Consider the following 20,447-nt stretch of genomic DNA (forward strand, 5'->3'; position numbering starts at 1 on the left):
ACTGCTCACAAAGTTATTGAATATACCGATTTAACTCATATTAAAGTTGCTCTTTAACCTGATTTTTTGTTTTAAACGAGCACGCTCTCTTTATACATTATACGAAATTGTTTACCTTTTTATACGCCAAGAATACAACGCTAAAGCTAACGCAATTTATAATGAGAAATTACGATGAACATTTGCGCTTGCAATACTTATGCAGTTCACAGCGCTGGGAGATTCGTAAAGAATCAAGATGCAAGATTGTAAAACCGAGAAAGTCGATTCAAGTAGCGAAAATTAAGAGTATACATCGATGGAACAAAGTAACGAGCAATCGTTGCCAAAATATCTTTGTTATAAAACTCTTTTCTTCGTCATTTCATTAATATAAGACTAGCGAATGATAATTTGAATAAAAAAGGAAAAAATGCTAAAAAAATGAACAAAATAGATGTCTCACATTTCACATTACTTGAGACGATTGATGAATATGAATTTTACCCTTAAAATGGCACAAGATAAAAAAAACTTGATTTCCAATAATTATTATAAACTACAAAAATTCCTAGAAAAGATAATCGAAGTATTTGAAGGCGACAATATTACGTACCCCAAATTGAGAAAGAAAAATAATTATGATGTTACAATTTTAAAAACCACTGCTTGAGAAAATACATATTCATCTTATCAACCAACAATTTCACATTTTAACGTCCGATTACTATTTCGCAACTTTTAATTTTCATCTTGTTTCTTTTCGCTTATCAAACTCTATGATCTAAAATTCTTTTTAGTTTAAAAACCTTTTTTTATTGTATTTTGTATTCTCTTGTCACGCTTAAGATTAAAGTGGCAGTCATTTTTCGAGAGTAGAGTATTATGTAAGAACTTAAAAAAGGTATACACATTTTTTATATTTACTTTTCAACGTGTGGAAAAAATTTCCAAGATATAAATGTAAATGCAAAAACTAAATTGGTCCCACGTTAAGCAATAGAGTGACAATCTGGATAAATGTATGTTTTCACAAAGTTCCTGATACTTCGTCGGAATTTTCTAATGTTTATTAAGAATTCAGTCGATTTTTTAAAACACTATTCAATTTATTGATTTTTGGAAAATTTGTCTTCTAACGTGGACGAAACTTTCATAAATATTAATCTATAGATGGTTAATCATCACTTTTGAAATAGAAACATTTCTAAATTTTCTCTAAGAAAAGAATGTATTAACAGAAACAAATAAAGTAGTTGAAAATCGGGAATCTTAGTTAATGAAAAAAAGACAAGATGAAAATAATCGATTTCAGTTGTATAAAATGTTTGGCATAGAAAATTCGTACTTTAAGTACGCCACTAAATCCTTCAACTTGATGAAATAAAAAACGAATCGCTTCATTTTAAAACTCATTGCATTTTTTTATTCGTATAGTAAACTTTACGATATTTCTGTCAAGACCTTTGAAAATAAAGGATCGTATAGTTTGACTATTTCGTTTTATTCAAATGCCAAGATTTTGTTTTTAAAATAAAGCGATACCATTTTTTTCTTACACGTTTGTAATAATTCGGCGTGCTTGCGTGCATTAAATAGCTTTTTTTATCTGTTATCGTTACTCTAAATAATGTTAATACATCTCTAACATGTAGATCAGTGATTAACTTTGTTTGCGCGTGTTATATTTTTAATATAATTACTGCTGGACACTGAAAATTATTTAAAAAATACATCTTTATAAACATATTGTATATATTATTGGAAAATAGATGCAGTTCTAATTACTAAATAGTAAGGTCATCGTAATTAAAAAGTCTGTATTCATTGTTAACATGTTATAGATGTTTCTTTACGATATGCTTTGCAATAATAAGAAATTTAAGTAGTTTTTGAAAATAAGTACAGTATTTTACCAATGTCCAGCAATAATATCTAGTGATACAATCTGTCTGAAGTCAAGCATTTTCAAAGATCAGCTTTGAAATTTTTGATTGAATCTAGATAATATAAAGAGGACGTACTTAATTTTCAAAGAGATAACATATTTGTGCTAACTTTTGCTCTAGGTTTTGTCATGGCGTTTTAGGTGTACTTTGAGTAAAAAATGTACAATGTTGTCGTGGATACTTTTGTACGAATAACATCCATTGCTTAAAGCTTAACTTGGCTTAGTAAACGAACGTTCGTATTTTATCATGATTTAAGTATCACGTCTACACGTCTTACAACTTTTATTAGTAACTGTTTTTTTACTAAATCTCCCGGACTAACTTATACTATGAATTGTTAGAACTTCCTTTCGACAGATTTCCTTTTTTTACGTGGCGATGACCTGTTAATCGTAACAGTCGGTTTAAATATCATTCTTTAGCACGGTACAGTGTATAAAGAAAAATAGAATTTACTTTAAAGAATTGCAGAGTATTAGTTCGTGCCTATCATGCCAACCCTTGAGTTTCATTCAGTATTTATTGCTAATTCAAAATATTGCAGTCATTCGAAAAAAACTATAGGTTATAGAAAATAACACGGAAAGTGTTATGAAATTTGAAAATGAATAAATTGAACATCAGTTAATAAATATTAGTTGTCAGTAGAAAACTGCAGATTTTAAAGGAGCGGGAACGTATTTTCTTGAGTAGTAGAGATCCGCATGAATGTTATCGGAATTGGGATAATAAAATAGTGTTTGTGCTCTACAAAGTTTCATTGTGAAGAGTCAATGATCTTATAAATCATGGGCAGTCAGGAATCACAGAAAATAAAAAAAAAAGTTTATCTGCACGAATACTGAATCCATTATTACGTATTTCGTATTAAATAAATGCATTAGCTTATCGCGACTTATTTCCTATTCAAACATGATCAACAGATTTCTACAATGTTTCAGCATACGATTATTTATCCATTCTTAGAATGAATTTACTCGTCTCTATCGAATTTTTATTTTTATAAATATAGTCCACTTCTCGGAGTGTTTTTATGTCGCAGGATTGAAATATTTAGGAAAAATCCTTTAGTCTAACTCTTACACCTTGCAATGCAACACATTCTTATATTAATTAATTTGTTTGTTTCTTTCATATAAATTGTAACTGCCTCTAACAGACTAATTTGCAGTTACACGGTAACTATTTTATCCTAACAGTTTAATGCATTTTACGTGTAATTGTCGATTCGAAACAGATCTACTTCTTATAAATACTTTGTTAAAATTACTACTAAAATGTCTCCATTCGCTTTCTTCTCTTCGAGTTCGTATTTTTAAATCCCGTAAAAATGACTTCGAAAAGATCGTTTATACAGAGTGATAACCCTTTAAACTCTCGCTCTCTCTCTCTCTCTCTCTCCCTCTCTCTCTCTCTCTCTCTCTCTCTCTCTCTCTCTCTCTCTCTCTCTCTCTCTTTGATGTCATGGTGATTCTTATTGCTAACTTCCATTTGACTTTTTCATTTTGGAATTCAAACGCAAAGAGCGATGAGTAGAGTTCTGCGTACATATACATTTTACTTAATATAATATGAAGATAGCTTGTATGTACGCATTTATGGCACATGAGGTCTCTTAATCGTTGATTATTTGTAGCGTCATTATTTTTTGTTGCCAAAGTGTTTAAAACGTCACGTAGATAAAAATGGTATCCATTATTATGGATAGAAACAATTCGACGAGCCTAAATCATAGATTTTAAGAGATAACGAAAATGACATCTTTTCGTGGAATTTTTTAAAAACTTAAAAACTAGGACTGCGATCGAAAATTTATGAATTAGGAGACCTTCGTCAAGTGGCAGTAGTATTCGACTCGATAAATTTGAATGGACTAATCGGAGTGAGAGAGAGAGAGAGAGAGAGAGAGAGAGAGAGAGAGAGAGAGTGGGAGGAGCAGTTCAGCAGTAAATACCATAAAATTCCATGGCACAGTTCATGTTATGCGGATGATAGTGAGCGTGGTGTGGCACTAAGTGACCCGCCGTTGCATGGTGGGCCATGTATCAGTCCGTTGGAGGCTCGAGGTAAGGTATCTCACTGGTCACGTTGAACGACTCGAAGTAGTGATTAAGGAACTCGAAGGTTGGTCGCTTTTCCGGCGTCGCGTCCCAGCACTGTAGCATCAGACGATATATGCTATCAGGTAGCGGGTGATTGACGGGCTTTAGCATCCTGTAGCCGTTGTTCACCTGCTCAATCACCTCGCGGCCGTGCATGCCTGCGGATTTATAAGAGTTTTTGTCAGTACTTATCTTTGTATTGTGCGTGAGCGTGTGTTAAAAATAAAGTTTGTTAAAAATTACCTGGATAAGGAACCTGTCCATAGGTGAATAGTTCCATAAGTAGAATACCGTAAGACCAAACGTCACTCTTGATACTGAATCGTCCATAAACGATGGCTTCGGGTGCAGTCCACTTAACGGGGAACCTGCTGCCCTGCTTTGGACAATACTCGTCGTCTTCGATGACCCTCGCCAGGCCGAAATCACAGATCTTCGCCTTGTTCTTTTCGCCGATCAAGACGTTCCTCGCTGCCAGATCCCTATGTATGAGCTGCTTGCTCTCGAGGTGTTCCATACCCGAGGCAACCTGTGCTGCTATGTAGATCAGGTCCTCGAACTGCATGTACTTGCCGTCACCGGTTCGCAAAAAGTCCAAGAGACTACCGTTACACATGTATTCCTGGACTATGTAGATAGGCTCCTCCTTGGAGCAGACCGCATAGAGAGCGACAAGGTGCCGGTGTCGGAATTGCTTCATTATTGCTGCCTCCTGCAAGATTATAATATATACGGATGAAGATGTTCGACCGACGATGATGCATCAAGTGCATTTCTGTATTGTATCTGTATGCTCGCTTTACCTGTAGAAAGGCCTCTGTCGACATAGTGCCTGGTCTCAGAGTCTTGACGGCTACCTCGATCTTGTTTCGCCACTTGCCGTAGTAGACCTCGCCGAAGTTTCCGTGTCCAAGTTTTCGAATGAGCTGAATCTCGTTACGGTTGATCTCCCACTTGTCACGCAGTTCCGGACCCAAGTCCCACATGTCCGGCTGCGGTTTGGGACACGGTTTGGACAGTACGTGACAGAGACCCAAAGCATTTTCTGAAAAGAAACAAAAATCATCGGTTAACTCGTCTCGTATACTTACTCGCTGTTTGCACTCAAAATAGAAAGAGAATCATTGTACTCACTGCTGTACGCCATAACGAGGGCGGGCAAGGTGGGGAATGTTTGGTTAGTGGCAATGAAGAAGCCGCCATTGTCCAGAGGCTTGATTTTGTAGTGTTTGACGTGGTGTCCTCGGCCCTCCTCCCAATCCTTGACCGAGAGACTGTAGCCACGCGGATTGTGTTCGCTAGGCCTGACCAGGAAAGTGCCTCGAGGGTTCTCGTCCACGAGCAGGAGTTTGCCAGCCTCTTTGCGAGACACGTTCTCGAAGAACCAACTGCAAGACGAGATGAATATCAACATAGTCAGATAAAATTCTTCCAGTATAAGATATATATCTATATTATAAAACTTACTCTTCACTCTCTACGGATCGCTCGACGGCGACAAAGTTCCAAGGTATGAGGCCCTCCTGGAGAGTCGTCAAATGCAGAACTTTCCACCAGTCGGGCTCAGAGTCGTCTAGAACCTCCATGCGGTCGCCCTTGACGAAGCTCACGTCGGTGCTTTCTCGGGCCGTGTAATTGTACAGAGCGACGACGATCTTGTTCGCCCGTTGCGAGTGAGCTGCAAAACATTTGTCAAATTTCAGTAAAATCACGGTCTCTTCCTCTTTTTTTAACTACTTATAGCTCGCAATACAATGATTTTACGACACGGACTTACACTGACATACAGTCAACTACCTAAGCAATCACTAATATATTTCTAAACAAAATCTGATGCCAGCATTCGCATGTGCGTAACGATGAACAATACGTACACATCTACCTGCATATGTCGAAATTTCACGAAATATATATGCTGCACTTTTGAGATGCTTGGAAATCGGGAAAATCAATTAATCCATACATTCCAAACTTACTTTTACGAAATGTTTAATGAAAAATAAATACTTTCCAGCATTTATAATGATTTTATTTTTGGCATTTACTTGATTAAAGTCAGCAATTTTAACGAGCTTTGTACAAAAGATCATTCAAAGGCTGTTTTTTTTTATATTGTTTAATTAGCGCTCTGAAATCCTGAGTAATTGGAAAAATTGGCACGTTTAATTTTCGTAAAAACAAACTGCTCGCAAAATTAATACCTCAGATTAAAATAAAATGTTTGAAAACTTTCTTTCTCCTCGCCTTAAAGAATAAGAGACAGAATAGGTGGATTAAGATCGTGGTATTTTTACCATTATTAACATCTCAAAAGTGTACATTTTTCCATATATTTCTCATACCTATAATAAATTGTAAGCAGATTCAGGTCAATAATAAACCATACATTGAAAGTAAGGACTATTCAGCAGAGCATAAATATATACTGCAGGCAATAGCGGTAACGACAAACCTTCTCGATGGTTGATTATTCTCTCCGATAGAAAATCGACGGCTGAATGTATAACAAGAGTGTAATAAATGAAGGACGCAGAGGTAGCGGGTATAATATAGGAGAAAGCAAAGAGCTCTATAGACTGATACACACATGCAGACGACGGTAGAACAAGAGCCGATGCGGTGCCGCCGCCGCCGACAGCCTTACGGCCGGGCGGCTGCTGCGGCATCGACTGGGCATGGATCAGCTGTAGCTGCTTACAGGGCGTCGGCCTGGGCCGGATGATGTCGGCGCGCGCCTGGGCACCTCTCTGGTTCGGATCGGCTGTGTAGCGGTCCAGCGAGCCTCCATTACTGTGCTTCGAGTTCAAACCGGCGACCTCCGCCTTCTTGTAGCCTGCTTTGACAGATAAACGTTGAAGGCTGAGTGTGCATATATTGTAGAGCTTATTTTGCAAAGTTAGTTTTTTAAAATCGGTTTTAGTGCTTTTTTACCGAGAGAAACCTGTTTTTTTCTCAACGATCAAAATTTGTTTGCATCACAACTCTATTTCTTATATTTTTTTGACTTTTGTATTAATACAAAAATTTAAAAAAAAAACATAAACATGTCAGGAACAGATCTGCTTTGACATGTACAGAGTATTCTATACATTCAAGTGTAATAAATGTGTACGCTCGATTAGTTGGATACTCGAAGAAAACTGAGTGTACTTTAAGATATTAAACAAAATTAAAAATAACAAAAAGTGAAGTCTTATATCAAACGATAAAAAAAAATGAAAAACAAAATCGTACGCTATAACTAAGAGAAAAAAAGACGAATAAACAAACCAAAAAAACAAAAACAATAATCGTACCTGGCATAAAAACGAAAATATCGGATGCCGCGCTCTTACCGATTGGCTGCGGCTCCTGCCGTTTGCTGCAGCACTTGCCCATCTTGCGTCAATGAATAATCTCCAGAACAAATCGTCAGCGGCTCTCTGCTCTCCCGAAGAAACGTCCCTCCGAGGATCAGTGCTGCAGCAGCCTCGAGAGCTCCATACCTATACTCCCCGGAATCGGTGCGAATTTTCCTCGGCGTCGCCAGCAACGTCTGTGAAAAGTCATTGTGTGTCAGATTTGTCGTTATCTTTGTTGTGCACTGACAGCGCAATCAATACGCGATGTCCCGTCACACTACGCTCCGTGAAAATTGCTCCAGTTTCCTCCTCGCGGTGCACTGGTACAAAATTAGAATCCGCTCGATAGCGCGCGCGGCTCTCTCTTTAAATCGAAATAAAGGAAGTGGCGCGCGCTAGTTTACGTCACGTCGCGCGTGTGCTCTAATTTTAGTTTGCCATATATTGTAAATTGCGCGCGTGGAGGCGCGTGCGGCCGGTGACGTAGATTGTTGCAAACACGTACACAGACGCACTCGTTGCCCTATCGATCCTTGGAGGACACAATTAGCCGAGGTGAGTACACAATGTGCGAGCTTACCTAGCGAGCCATCGGCGGATCGGCCCTACGATCTCTTGTCACTCTTTCGACTTTGGCCCCCTGCACGTCCTGGAACAGAAAGCGAAATTTACTTGGTTAACGCGTTTGCGCACATTTCGCGCAAATTCGAACTACTCGTGTGTTTTTCAAAGAGCGACTCGTCACCTCCGACCTCCGGCGATTCCAAAAGCGAACTGAGTCATCCGATTCATCGGTCCCTCCTCTCAACCACTATCGCCACTATACAATCAGCAAAACAGCCCTGCGCAAACGCGATTTTCCCATAAGGCAGAAAAAAATTAGCATAATCCCTATGGCGAATTTGTGTCCGCTACTGCTGCTGCGTCGTGGCCCGTACCACGTGTCGTACACGCGCGTCGACATCTGGGTATCACCGGTTGCTTGCGAAGAAAAGAGTTTTTACCTGAGAAGCGAGGATTATTCCTATAGCGCAAGAGCTGAGCGGGAGAGGGACCGAGAGGAGAAGTGCAATAAAGGCATCTGGTGGCCAGACTCTCCAAGTGCGATAACGCCGCAATAGAGGAGAGGCCATCCTTAGCTCGTAAATTCTTCCGCTGCTGCGTCTTTTTCTCTCTCCTCTGTATACCTATACTAGAGATGCCGTATAGCCGCCGGAGACCCGGATTTTCTCTATCAAGCGCACGCTTTTAACGCTTTTTTTTTAAAAAACGATAACGCCCACAAGTCATTATTCTTTCAAACACCATAGATTATCTCTTCTTATTGTTTAACCACAGCAGCGCAACGGTTCGAAAAAATTAAAAGAAAATCATCGCACAGAGTCATCCTCATCCGCATCGCAGGCTAGCTCATAGAGAAGAGAAGACAATAGACTCGCGGAGACGAGACACCTATATCCCGCTCGCGCCGCGCAAAAAAGCGGCGTCAAAATCCTCTATGTGCCGCGGCTATCTGAAAGAAACTCGAGCAAAAACAAAGGCCCGGTAGATGAACAAGAAGCTCGTCGCCAACCGCTGCTGGCTTTTAGAGCGCGAAATCGAAATTCAGAAACAAAAAATAGAGGGAAAGAAAGAGCCGAGAGCCAACGGAGGACTTATCTATAGCTCGAAGGCAGAGGCTGACAGATAAACTTGTATCGTGTGCACGGGTGGTATAGAAAACTTGGCGTGCGAGGATCGTAAATTATTTTGAAGGACGCGATATGCTTTGGACATTTTTGTGGAGTAAAGGGAAGCGAGAACTTTCTGCGGGCTGTTAAATTTCTTATAGAATTGTTACCGTGCGGACTTCCGGAACTTTGGACAAGGCTCTCGGCTGAATAATTTTCAGTTTTTTTCAGGAGGAACTAATTAAAAACCAACGTTGTCTCAAAATCACTTAACCGATCCCGGAAAATTTTCTCCAGTCTAAAATAAGACCCACGGCGCAAGCTACGACAAACAAAGTTGAAAATCCAGGGGAAAAGGTCTCTCTCCCTTTCTCTCTATACATGTCTCGCGAAGCTCGCGGGGGGTCAGGCAGCAGTCTCCTTCGCTTTTCCTCTCGCTGCACCCCGACGTAAATAACGACCAAACAATACCCCCTAGTAAAGCGACCATAATGCCAGACTATTTACTCAAAACCCAACTAAGCGCTGCAGCAGCCGTCGCCGCATCGAGAGAAAGTGTCCATACCTACAACTGCATCAGCGCTGCAGCCCCCGTCGACTCGAGCAAACATTTTTACGACAAAAGCATCACAGCCGCCGCGCGCGGCAAATCGCACACAGATTCTCTCCAGCAACGCCGCTATATAGCCTATATATGCGGACTTAAAATATAACTTCTCTCTCGCACCTATAAATCTCTGCGCTCGCGCATCTCCCTCACAGTCTCTGCGAAACATCTTGAGGAGTCGATCCTGCGAAATGTGTCACACGACTGCAAACACGTATCGTTTACGCCCTGAAAAATGACGTGATGCTGCTGCTTCGGAGAGCAGTGAGAGAGAGAGAGAGAGAGAGAGAGAGAGAGAGAGAGAGAGAGCCGCATGCCGTACGAAAATAAAAACCGAGCACACGTTGCGGGAGAGGGATGTGAGAGAGGAGAAAAAAATAAAGCACGTGGATCGCTCTGCATAGGCGCGCGAGAAGGAGAGAGCATGCGCCTATGTAGTTTTTCAATGGAGTCGACAGGAAACTTCATTGTCGTTGATGAGCCTCGACGTAAATCGATACGCGCGCGCCTGCACGGAAGTGCGGGGCATATTTTTATATGATAAGCCTGCGATGTGTATGCTGTAAAAGACTCTGGATACTGGCGCTCGAGACAACGACGATTTACGACGGTTGACAAAATTGTGTCGTGCAAATACAGACCGGTATCATATACTCTTGGAGAGCTGTCTTTGAAAATCCCGGCTTGATACCTCGCATCCGCTGCGAAATGCGTCAGCCCTATCGCTACATGTATATATATATACATTATGTGCAGCAACGCGCGCGCGCGCAGATATACAGTGACGATATCGCAGCTATTATGATGTGCAATGCGCCTCGCTGTACACTTTCTCTTCTCCGCAATGAAGCTGCTCACATTGTCGTCGTCCCAGCTAACCTTGGCCATAAAAAAAGCCAGCTGTGCTGCTGCAGCGTCGAGATGTGCGCAGATGATAGCGCTTTGATTAATAGATTATTTATACGCGTAGGCGCGGGAGAGATGCGCCGTGCGGGAGGCCTATATATACTGTACAAGCTATCTTTTTTCTCTCGCTGCTGCAGCTTGTGAGAGAAAGACAGCGGACGAGCTTAGCGGCAAGCTGATCTATATTTAGATGGAAGGATCTATTGAGAGAAAATAATTGGGAGAGTTGACTTCTGTGAATGATTAGTATTTCTCGGCGCGACGATTACTTGATTAACGAGTCGTCTAATGTGCGTGTTTTATGAGCGTTCTGCTGTATTTTCATTTGTTCGCGTGATTGATTTGAAAAGCGCGAACCTGCAGTGAAAAACTGCATTTTAACCATTATTATTTTATCGTACAGTCGATAAAGCAGCTTCATCAAAAAAATAAATAGACATCTTGAGCCCCTTAGTCAAAAATGTGGGAATGAGCTGCGAGTAATTTGAGCCAGAAGAGAGCTGTGTGTGACTTTTCACTTTTAGAAGAGATACAGAATATATACAACCGACCACCACTTTGAGGGTGGCCATCAGACACTCTCTTCGTCTTACCACGCACACGAGAAACGGATACGCCTATCCCGATAAAGTGTTCGATAATCCCAAGCACCCCCATCTCGAAAATGCCGATAAGCTTTTCAGAGCGATGTTCTGGTCTCCCTCGAAACCCGCATGCACGAGTTTCAGACAAACTGTGTATTTCGGCGAAGAATATTGCATGGAAGAGGCGATTGATTAAGAAAATCGAAGAAGCAATTGATTAAAGCTTCTTTGTTTCATTCGACGATGATTGAGAGTAAAATCAATCAATGCAATTAAGTCAAATACAGCTATGTCGTATTTCATATCGCGCACTTACTCTCGCAATAACTCACAAGACGTGTATTATTGATTTCAATTAAAATCGTTTCAATTTTCCAAATCATACGCTTGAAAAACGCGAAGCCGATGGCTCACAGCTCGCCGCAGTCCGCATCCAAATCAGCCGACAGAGCGGCTTCTTATCTAAATCAAAAGACCGCGTCCGCGTGGCTGCATCGTGTCCCAGCAAAAAAAAAAAGGAACCGATCTTTGTCCACCTCATCGCGTCGCTCAATATTCCAGGCATCGCCGAGTGCCGGGAGGGGAACCTGCCGGCGCACGTATCGTCCGACTTCCGGCGTGTGTATTGCGCGCTATAACGGCCCGAGAGCTCCGATGCTTCCTCGATTCGCAAGGGACTATACCGCCGCCGCCACCGCTGTCTTTGCTTTGTCGAATTAGACGCGCTGCAGAAGCTTAATCGGACGTGCATACAATGCGGTATACGTGTACCGGCGACGTCCCCGTGGAGAGAGGGAGGCAGGTGTGTATAGGTGTGTATTGTGGCGGTGAGAAGAGCTGAGGATTTTTTATTCTGCTGCTGTGATAAGCAGCTCCGATGGGACGTGTTGTAAGCCTATGAACGTCGGGTGGCTACTAACTGCTGGCTTGTTGGGGTTACGCACACAGAGATGAGGGTATATATTGGTGCTATTTGGGTTATTTTTGTCTTGGTATACGGTTTACTCGAATTCAAGCTGTGAATATCGTTTGCACATTTTTAGTTACAGAAGTTATTTACAGACGATATTTGACTGACGACGAAACTCTGTTACAATGAAAAAACAATATCTATTATCGACGAAGCGCGTGCCTACATGAACCAGAAATTATTTCTCAAAAGCCAATTTAAAAAAGTTCTTTCTCTCTTTCTTCTTTACAAATTTTACAAACTCCAGCATCAACGATACAGATTCGTGGCTTTAATAGCTGCGGCACATAACACCGCCGGTATAATCCAGTTGCTCGCGCAGGTGGAAAATAAAAACTAAAAAGTCTCGCGAGAGAGAGAGCGACTAAAAATATAACGAACTTATATTCCGACAAAGAATGCGGAAAAAGCTCAGCCATGCTTGAACAAAACACACTCACCTATACACGCCCACGCGATCGGTGTAACGAGCGGTAGAAACCGTGCGACCCGTATAAAATTTCGCGAATTTTTCCCGGTAACACTTGTTTTTTATTAAATATATATATATATATATATATATATATATATCGAGCGACTGCTTTTAAGAGCTTTTACCAAATACACGAGTTCCGTGAAAAAAATTATTCGCGATTTTCGACGTCTCTTTTTACTCCGCCGTTATTTGATTCGAAGTATCGTCGTTCTCTTTCCGAAACGCAATTACGACTGTCAATAGCGTGAAATGGGTCACGTATATGACGGCTTGGATTTGACGTCACGCCTAGTTTTTAAGTCCCTTGCGGGAAGTCCCTCACTCTTCGTATTCTCTGTAATTAAAATTTATATATGAAGAAGGTGCGACCTGATGCGCCGAAGACTAATCACCAAACGTTTATTATCAAACAATACATGATTCCTCTTGTTGTTTCTTTTATTCTGACGATAAGAAAACGAGAAACCAGGACAAGCCTAATTACATTTCATGCAAATCCAATAAAGCGTTTCCTGCACAGTGTATATCTTCAACTTCACTTGTACAGGCTCTTCGTCGTATCTCTGACCAGAGCATCGACTGAGACTTGCTAAAGCTTCATCATCATCATCATCATCGAAGAAGAAAACGCTCAAGCCGCTCTAAACGCAAGAAGGTTAATCGAGCAGTAGTGCAATACCCAGAAGAGAGCCCCGAGACAAGTACGACGGACGTGTGTCAAAAGGAGCACGTAAAAGTGTAATGCGATAAGGTCGGTAAAACAGGCCGATGCAGATCACAGCAGGCATCATCCCCGACGTTTGAGAGCCAAAGCGTCCGCAGTCTCTATACACGTATCGCGGCGAGCATCGTCGTCGACCAGCAGCAGCAGCAGCTAAGATATGGACTCTCGATAATTCAAGGGAACAGGGCGAAAAAATCAATAGTCCAAGCACCCCGCGCTGCTGGCAACGCCGGCGAGCGACGCGTATGCGTCTGTTACTGCCCCCCATCATCTATATACATGTCCGCGTGCAGTGTTCTCGCTCTCCCTCTGTGTGTGTGTCGCGTGTGTGTGTGTGTGTGTGTAGCTTAATGAACGCACACGCGAAAGAGAGAAAGAGCCTTGGACGCCATATTTTTTTCACACACAGTCGAGTTTCCGTGTGCAGACACAACATTTCGTATATGAGCGAAAGAGAGAGAGAGAGAGAGAAAGGTGACGTCGTCGCGCGCCGGCTGTTGCTATGAAGGGTCGAATTTTCCCACCCCAAAGGGGGTGCGCTGCCACCACCGCCACCGGCGCTGTGCAGCTAGAAAGCGAAGCTCGATATCCAGAGCGCGCGCGGGTTTGATATGCCTCCGGGAAGCGGATAGCGCTCTTGGCTTACTTACATCTGCCCGATTAGACGAGAATGCGGATATCGCTTGGGCTGAGCTCGTGCTGTGTATGTGTGTACTAAAAACTCTCGAGTTAGAAACACAAGGTGTGATATGCAGTCTTATAAAACAAACGAGCTGACCATGCCCGAACCGCAAACCCATAATAGCAAAAAGTCCGTGAACACAGCTGACTCATCGTCTCCTATACTATATATATATATACACACATGTATCTATATGCGCTGCAAAACGGTACGATGCGTGTGTGGTTGGTATATATACCGTTCGCTCCCGAGGACGCCGGCCGGTGGGCGCGCGCACATCAATACCGGCAATAATCGCCGTTTACCGAACGGACTTAATGGCGTTATATCTCCTTGCCTCTCAGCCTATTGTGCGTGAATCTGTCTCTCGGTGTTTGCACGCCTGCGGTCTCTCGCTCTTTTTCCACGCGCGAGACGAGCGTGTAATGCGCGCTGATTGTCGTGACCGAGAGCGCACTCGATTCTCCGTATTGTATGCGCAAAGTATACAGACACAGGGCTTCTATATAGGAGAGTTTCACGGTTCCATGGGAAATTTTCAAGGGTGTAACGTTCGGAAGTTTTGGATTTATGCCATCGCAGAAAAATTGATTTTCTGTACGTATACGCGTCGCTCTCTCCAAAACGCAATCGAAACTTTCTAGGGCTGTGTGCAGCCCCCGCACGTGCTACAAGTTCATTGAGCAATTGGAGCACGAAGTCACAGTTATACTCTCCCGATCGAGTCGCTATCGCGCGCGCGCGCGCGAGTTTGTGACGTGTGATGATAATGTATAATAGATGTATAGCTCACTAAGTCAATATCGTAGAATGACGCTATGTGATGGGCGTGTGTTTTAGTTTTCTAAAATTACTTGTCTACACATTTCAAAAATTTCGGACAGTTTTTAAATTTCACGCTCTCGCGCGAGGCATTCCATTAAATTTTTGCTATATGCGAGCCGCTTCATAAATTATACATGGATCGAAGCGCTCGGGGATAACGTCAATATTTAAAATTTAAATGTCACTGAACTTTATATCTAAAAATAGAACATACTCCCTTAATTCAACTTTTATTCATTATAATCTGACAGTTTTTAACTCAATATCAAAAGCAAAATAGTTTTCTTTCGGTTATACTTTTCCTCTCCAACTCTCTCCTACACGTAACGTAAATCAAATACTAAAACTCTTAGCCATTGCGCAACGACGAAACCTTCGAAAAAAATGCTAATACGCTTATGAAAAAAAAAAAAATATATTCTAATGGAAGCTCGCGTGCAATGTTGAAACCTCTTGATATGCGTGAATGCATATAAATCTAAAAAAGACTAGGGAAAATCCGGCCCACGATAAGCGAGCCGCACACGGCTGCTTTTGTGCGCCGCCTCGGAGACGTAAGCCCCCGCGAGCACCGAGTTTATTCACCCGCGCTCTGCAGCAGCAGCGCAACAGTTTTTGAGAACTCGGTGCCACACTGCACCTCCTCAGACACGAATTCCAGTTGGGACGTGAAGGAAAATTAGGCATTGCGAGTTTTTTCCTCGTTTTCGTAATTTGCTGCGGTGACGATTCGCTGCTCTGTTTTGAATAATTATTATTATCGACGTGTTCGCGCGCACTTCGCGATTTCAACGCCTGTGAATTACTAATTTCGAATGTATACTGCGTTTTACGAAGCTCCTGACAATGTGCCGTTATATATTACGCATGGACATGAAAATTCAATCTGTGTTCCGCAATATCGATTTGTCACACGCAAACGAAAAGTTGCATAGAGAGAGAGAGAGAGAGAGACACTTCATTTATCACGATTGTCCCGAGGGAAGATTGAGAACAAAAGCAAAAAAATTGAATCTTCCAATCGTTGCAGAAACAAAAACAAAGAGAAAAAACTGGACCATACCGATGCGAACACATCGATCACAATATACTTATTAAACTTTCCAAGTGCCTTTCCGATCTCCTCGCGTAAAAGAGAGATAAATCACTCTCGACAAAATAGTGTAGAGAAAACCAGCGTTCTCTACTCTCAAAACCGAAGGGATCGGGCAGAGGGAAGAAAAAAAGGAGCCGACAACTTCGACAAGCCTCAGCTCGAACGAAAGAGAAACCTGGTCGTTCACGAGGCCCCGGTAGACGCCTATACGTATACAATATCCTCTCTCTCTCTCTCGCTTTCGCACCGAAGCCGAATGTATTCCTCTAATGCCCAGCAGTATACAAGCACATCGGCCGCACTCAAGAGCCTGTCCCTGCGTGTCCCTGCTATAATAATATACTCTCCGGGGCGAGAGTGAGAGAGAGAGAGAGAGAGAGAGAGAGAGACAGAGACGGAGCGAACACAAAAGCATCAGCGGCTAAGCGGGGGTGTGACCGAGTGCACACGCCATCTTTCGAGGAAAGGCATTTCGAATTCCACGGCCGCTAAGAAAAATGAGAGCCAGGATAGAGGAAAAGTAGAGTCTTTTAAATATTCGGCAGCTCTCGCGTGTAATTAGGCGCGCACGCGAGATTTTCATGCGTGCGTGCGTATAAAGGGGGTGCTCTCACTCACTCTGGGCTGGATAATGGCTCGTCTGTATAAAGAGGGCGTTTTTCATTCCCGGAATACATTATAGTCTTCTTTTGTTCTTTTCTCGTGCAACGTATTTTGTGTATATGCATGGTGTTTTAAGCGTGGAACTTACGATATTTTAGTTATATGTAATAAAGTTTGAAGAAAAGATTCTTTTCGTTGAAAACTGGCACACAGAACTTTATTCATTTTCTTTTTTGCATGACCTCAAAATAAAATTAAGAATCTTAAAATTTGATTCTAAAAAATGAGCTACAACAAAGATGAATTCAAGAGAAATATGGCATTGCTATATTTATAAATAAGACCATTCTACGCTCGCCTACACACAATGTAAACATTCCCATCGAACGAGAAAATAATGATGAATAATTCCAGGGTTCAGTCCGGCCATTGTGTGCGGCTCTCCTCAAAAGGGACGCGAGCGCTTTTTCATAAGGAAAATTCTAGCGACGCGCGGAGACACGTATTTTTCTTTCTAGGTAGACCTGCGAGGATGATACACAAATACGTATACACGGGGGTGCCGTCGTTATAACGCTCTAAAGCACGAAACGAGCACGATACACTGCACACAATGCTGCTGAAAAAACATGGAATGGCTCTTCGCATATTGATAACATTATATACATTGATAGACAGAAATTTTGACGTACGCTATATACAGCTAGTCAAGGATAGTAGTAAAGTGCATTGTCATAACCCAGAATTTTTTTGACCTCTGTGTCACAGTTCATATTTTTAAAATTCTATTTTTATTGAATTAATTGAAGTGGATGGCTCGTTTAAAAAATTATAATCCTCACGCACATAAATTATTCTCTCAGCTCGAATCACCGAATCGTGTATTTTCCAAAGATTGACAAAAATTGAATGTAAATAAACTCAAATACTCAATACAACTTTTTGCGCAGCCACAAAAAAAACACCGATATTTCATTCTCAAAAGCCCGTTCGCAATCCAAACCGCAAAAAGGAAGAACCAAACGACAACAGCAGCATCACGCGGTTCCAAAAATAAAAAAAAAAGAAGTGGGATACTCGATATCGATAAGTCGTACGCCATACCCTCCAGCTCTCTCCCCCTGCGTGCGTTTCGCGCGTATCCGCGGTATATACCTATATATTTATGGCACTGCACAATCCATCATGGGGCTCGCAAAAGAGAGCGAATCGGCTAATTCGTAGCTGGGCATTTATCGACGCGGAATTTCGCAACCCCATCGCGGAGAGAGACGTGAAAGAGCGATGGTTTATACCGTTTGGCTTCGTATCAATAATCCTCCCTGAGCAGAAAATATTTTTCGATTATTATTTCAGATTCAAAAACTCCATACAAACTACTGTCGCATCGATCGTTCCTTCGTCCAATAGCCGAAGGTATTTTTCCGTAATAGAATGCCGAGCGTCACTCCGATTTCAATCTATACACTCCAAGCGAAGGCGTAAGGACAAAAAAGAAGAGAGAGAGAGAGAGAGATAGAGAGCAAGAACAACTCGTCGATGATGAGAAAAGTCCGAAATAATGGGACCGTTAAACGGACCTACTTGACGATGATAAATCTATCCTGCGTCGAGTGGCTTTTAAACTATATATATAATAAGGGATTTTATTGTGTGCGCCGAGAGAGAGAGAGAGAGAGAGAGAGAGAGAGAGAGCCGGTTATCTTAAATGTACGTGCGTGGGCCCATTCAATGCTGCGCGCGCTATCGCGAGCTTTCACTGCATGCACGCCTAGATGATCTTTTTACATCGCCTGACGACGAGGAGGAGGACTAGAGTGTGTGTATGTTTGTGCTGCTACAAGCGTTTTATCGTCCGGTCTCACGCGTGCACTCGCGCGGTTTACCACGATGCTTTACAAATATATGCTAATTTCACGGAGTAGCTTTAAGAGAAAAATTATCCATTTTTTTTTTCAATCGAGCGTAATACGGCGCAGCCATGATAATTGGAAAATTGATCTGAGAGAGTTGAGCGATAGCAATGTGGAGCGGCAGCAGAGCTTGTGTCGGCTGATTAAGGCAATATATCAGTGCATTACCATCCTTGAATTGCGCAGACATTTTGCATTGGCTCAAAATTAGATCCAGAGCACTTATAATCATTTAACTGTCATGACGCTTGAGTGCGTACGGAAAGTCTTCCATCAACGTTATAATTGATCTGTTGATTTGATCTTTGAGGCAATCATATTGTCTTGTTGCGCTTGTCGCGTTGCTTTGCTTTTTCTAGAACGATAGAATTAGGTGTGCTTCTGATGTTCAAATGTCAAGTGGCTGATTGAACTCTGTGTTTTTTAATCTCCTCATTCAATTTTAAACCCAGGTGAAAACACGTTGAGAGATGACTGATTGATTGCTTTTACTCTTTTATTCAAATTAATTGGTATCCAATGGAAGTAGCTTCAATATGCTTTGATTCACTGGCTCGGCTGAAAACAATCGAGCAGTTGAATACATTGAAAATCTTTGCATCATCAGGCCATCTTTGTATGCAGATATCAGCACGGATGTAAATAGAATGGAAAATAGAAGAGATGGTCAGGTCCCGCTCCACTAGATTCACAAACACTAATCACTGGGGGATTGAAGCAGCTCTCGAAGAAGGAGGAGGAGAAAAAATTGAGCACACGACACCGATATCCATATTCCCTGAAAGACAACTTTCTCCAACCAAAAGAAACACAGTCAATCCTTTCTCTCTCTGTCTCTCTTCTTCCTATACAAACACCAGATCTTCCATCCACACATCTGACTCATACCCCGCTCTACACACTGACAACCTCTTTTTCTGCCCAATGGCAACATCAGCAGCGACTCGATTCCTGCGCGCTGCGGAAAAACGATCGAGAAGCCCTTGCACCAGTAATGTTGCTCGGTCGCCGACCTTCTAATTAACAGGATCAACAAACCGTCCACACACACGCGCGAGACAAAGAAAGCAATTAGCCCCGTCCAAATAGTATGCACAGCCGGCAAACAAACAGAAAAATCCTCCGTCCGTGCGCGATGGTGAAACCCCGTGAGCTTCCATGTCATGTCCGCGAGTCTCGGAAAATTCGTCGCCCTGCACATCCTCCTTTCTCTTTCTCTCTCTCTCTCGTTGTACATGAGTACCTATACGCTCGTAAAAAGAGTAGCTGCAGTGTACCGCGAGAGTAGATGTACGTATACAGAACTCACCTCCCATCTCCGTGTATAAGTAGGCGCGATGCTCGGGTCCGATGCCCCCCTGCAAGGCTCTGTATATAACATGCAAGCCGCGAAGGAGCGCGAGTACTGTCAGTCCAGCAGAGCAGCTCAGGAAGTTGCGGGGGCGGACGTTGACTCTCCTGGAGCCGCTGCGAGGGTCTTCAGTTTCGCACTATTGACCATATTGCCAAACATATACTGCAGGAGAGAGAAGCACACACGCACGAACACACTCGCCGTATATGCTGTATATACCTAATGTATAACGGAGAGAGACTCGGTTCTGCGGCGGCAGCTTATATATATACGACACAAAGTCGCCGACCCTTTCTCTCTATCTCCCTCGGTATATATACGTGTATATATAGCTCTTTCTCTCTCGCACGCGCGCGCGCGTGTGAGTCTTTGTCAGCGAGAGCCTCCCCCTTGTATATTACGAAAATTTCGGTCCGTCTCTCGCGTTTACGATAAACGCACGAGCCGACACCCGCGATTGCCTGTTTCCTTTTAATTTTCGAGAAGAGAAAACGCGCACAGTACTCGGTACCGTACGATGTCTGTCGCGCACTGTGTCTATATAAATATAATACGGTGCAAGACGCAGCTCGTCTCTCGCTCTCCTCTACGGCGCGACTGTGGAGAGAGAGCCAGCCAGATAGCGCGATGCACAGCCGAAGGGAGGCCGTTTGTTTATGGCGGA

At 42.4% G+C, this 20,447-nt stretch overlaps 1 protein-coding gene across 7 annotated transcripts; it reads right to left on the reverse strand.

Annotated features, from left to right (window-relative positions):
• Window positions 1-1,067: 1,067 nt before the first annotated feature.
• Window positions 1,068-20,435, reverse strand: LOC100120276 (tyrosine-protein kinase Src64B). Of its 7 annotated transcripts, none has more exons than XM_031932658.2 (9): window positions 19,739-20,435; window positions 7,955-8,023; window positions 7,369-7,568; window positions 6,732-6,866; window positions 5,501-5,711; window positions 5,168-5,421; window positions 4,837-5,078; window positions 4,277-4,745; window positions 1,068-4,191 (listed from the first exon to the last, which is right to left on the reverse strand). In XM_031932658.2, the coding sequence occupies exons 3-9, from the start codon at window positions 7,409-7,411 to the stop codon at window positions 3,977-3,979; spliced, it is 1,569 nt and encodes a 522-aa protein (XP_031788518.1). In that variant the 5' UTR covers window positions 7,412-7,568; window positions 7,955-8,023; window positions 19,739-20,435; the 3' UTR covers window positions 1,068-3,976. The 7 variants fall into 7 exon arrangements, with proteins under 7 accessions (XP_031788518.1, XP_031788516.1, XP_032456832.1 ...); XM_031932656.2 differs by having other exon boundaries at window positions 6,621-6,866; XM_032600941.1 differs by having other exon boundaries at window positions 6,732-6,869.
• Window positions 20,436-20,447: the final 12 nt, after the last annotated feature.

This window comes from Nasonia vitripennis, chromosome 5, assembly GCF_009193385.2.
Source record: "Nasonia vitripennis strain AsymCx chromosome 5, Nvit_psr_1.1, whole genome shotgun sequence".
NCBI classification, from domain to species: domain Eukaryota; kingdom Metazoa; phylum Arthropoda; class Insecta; order Hymenoptera; family Pteromalidae; genus Nasonia; species Nasonia vitripennis.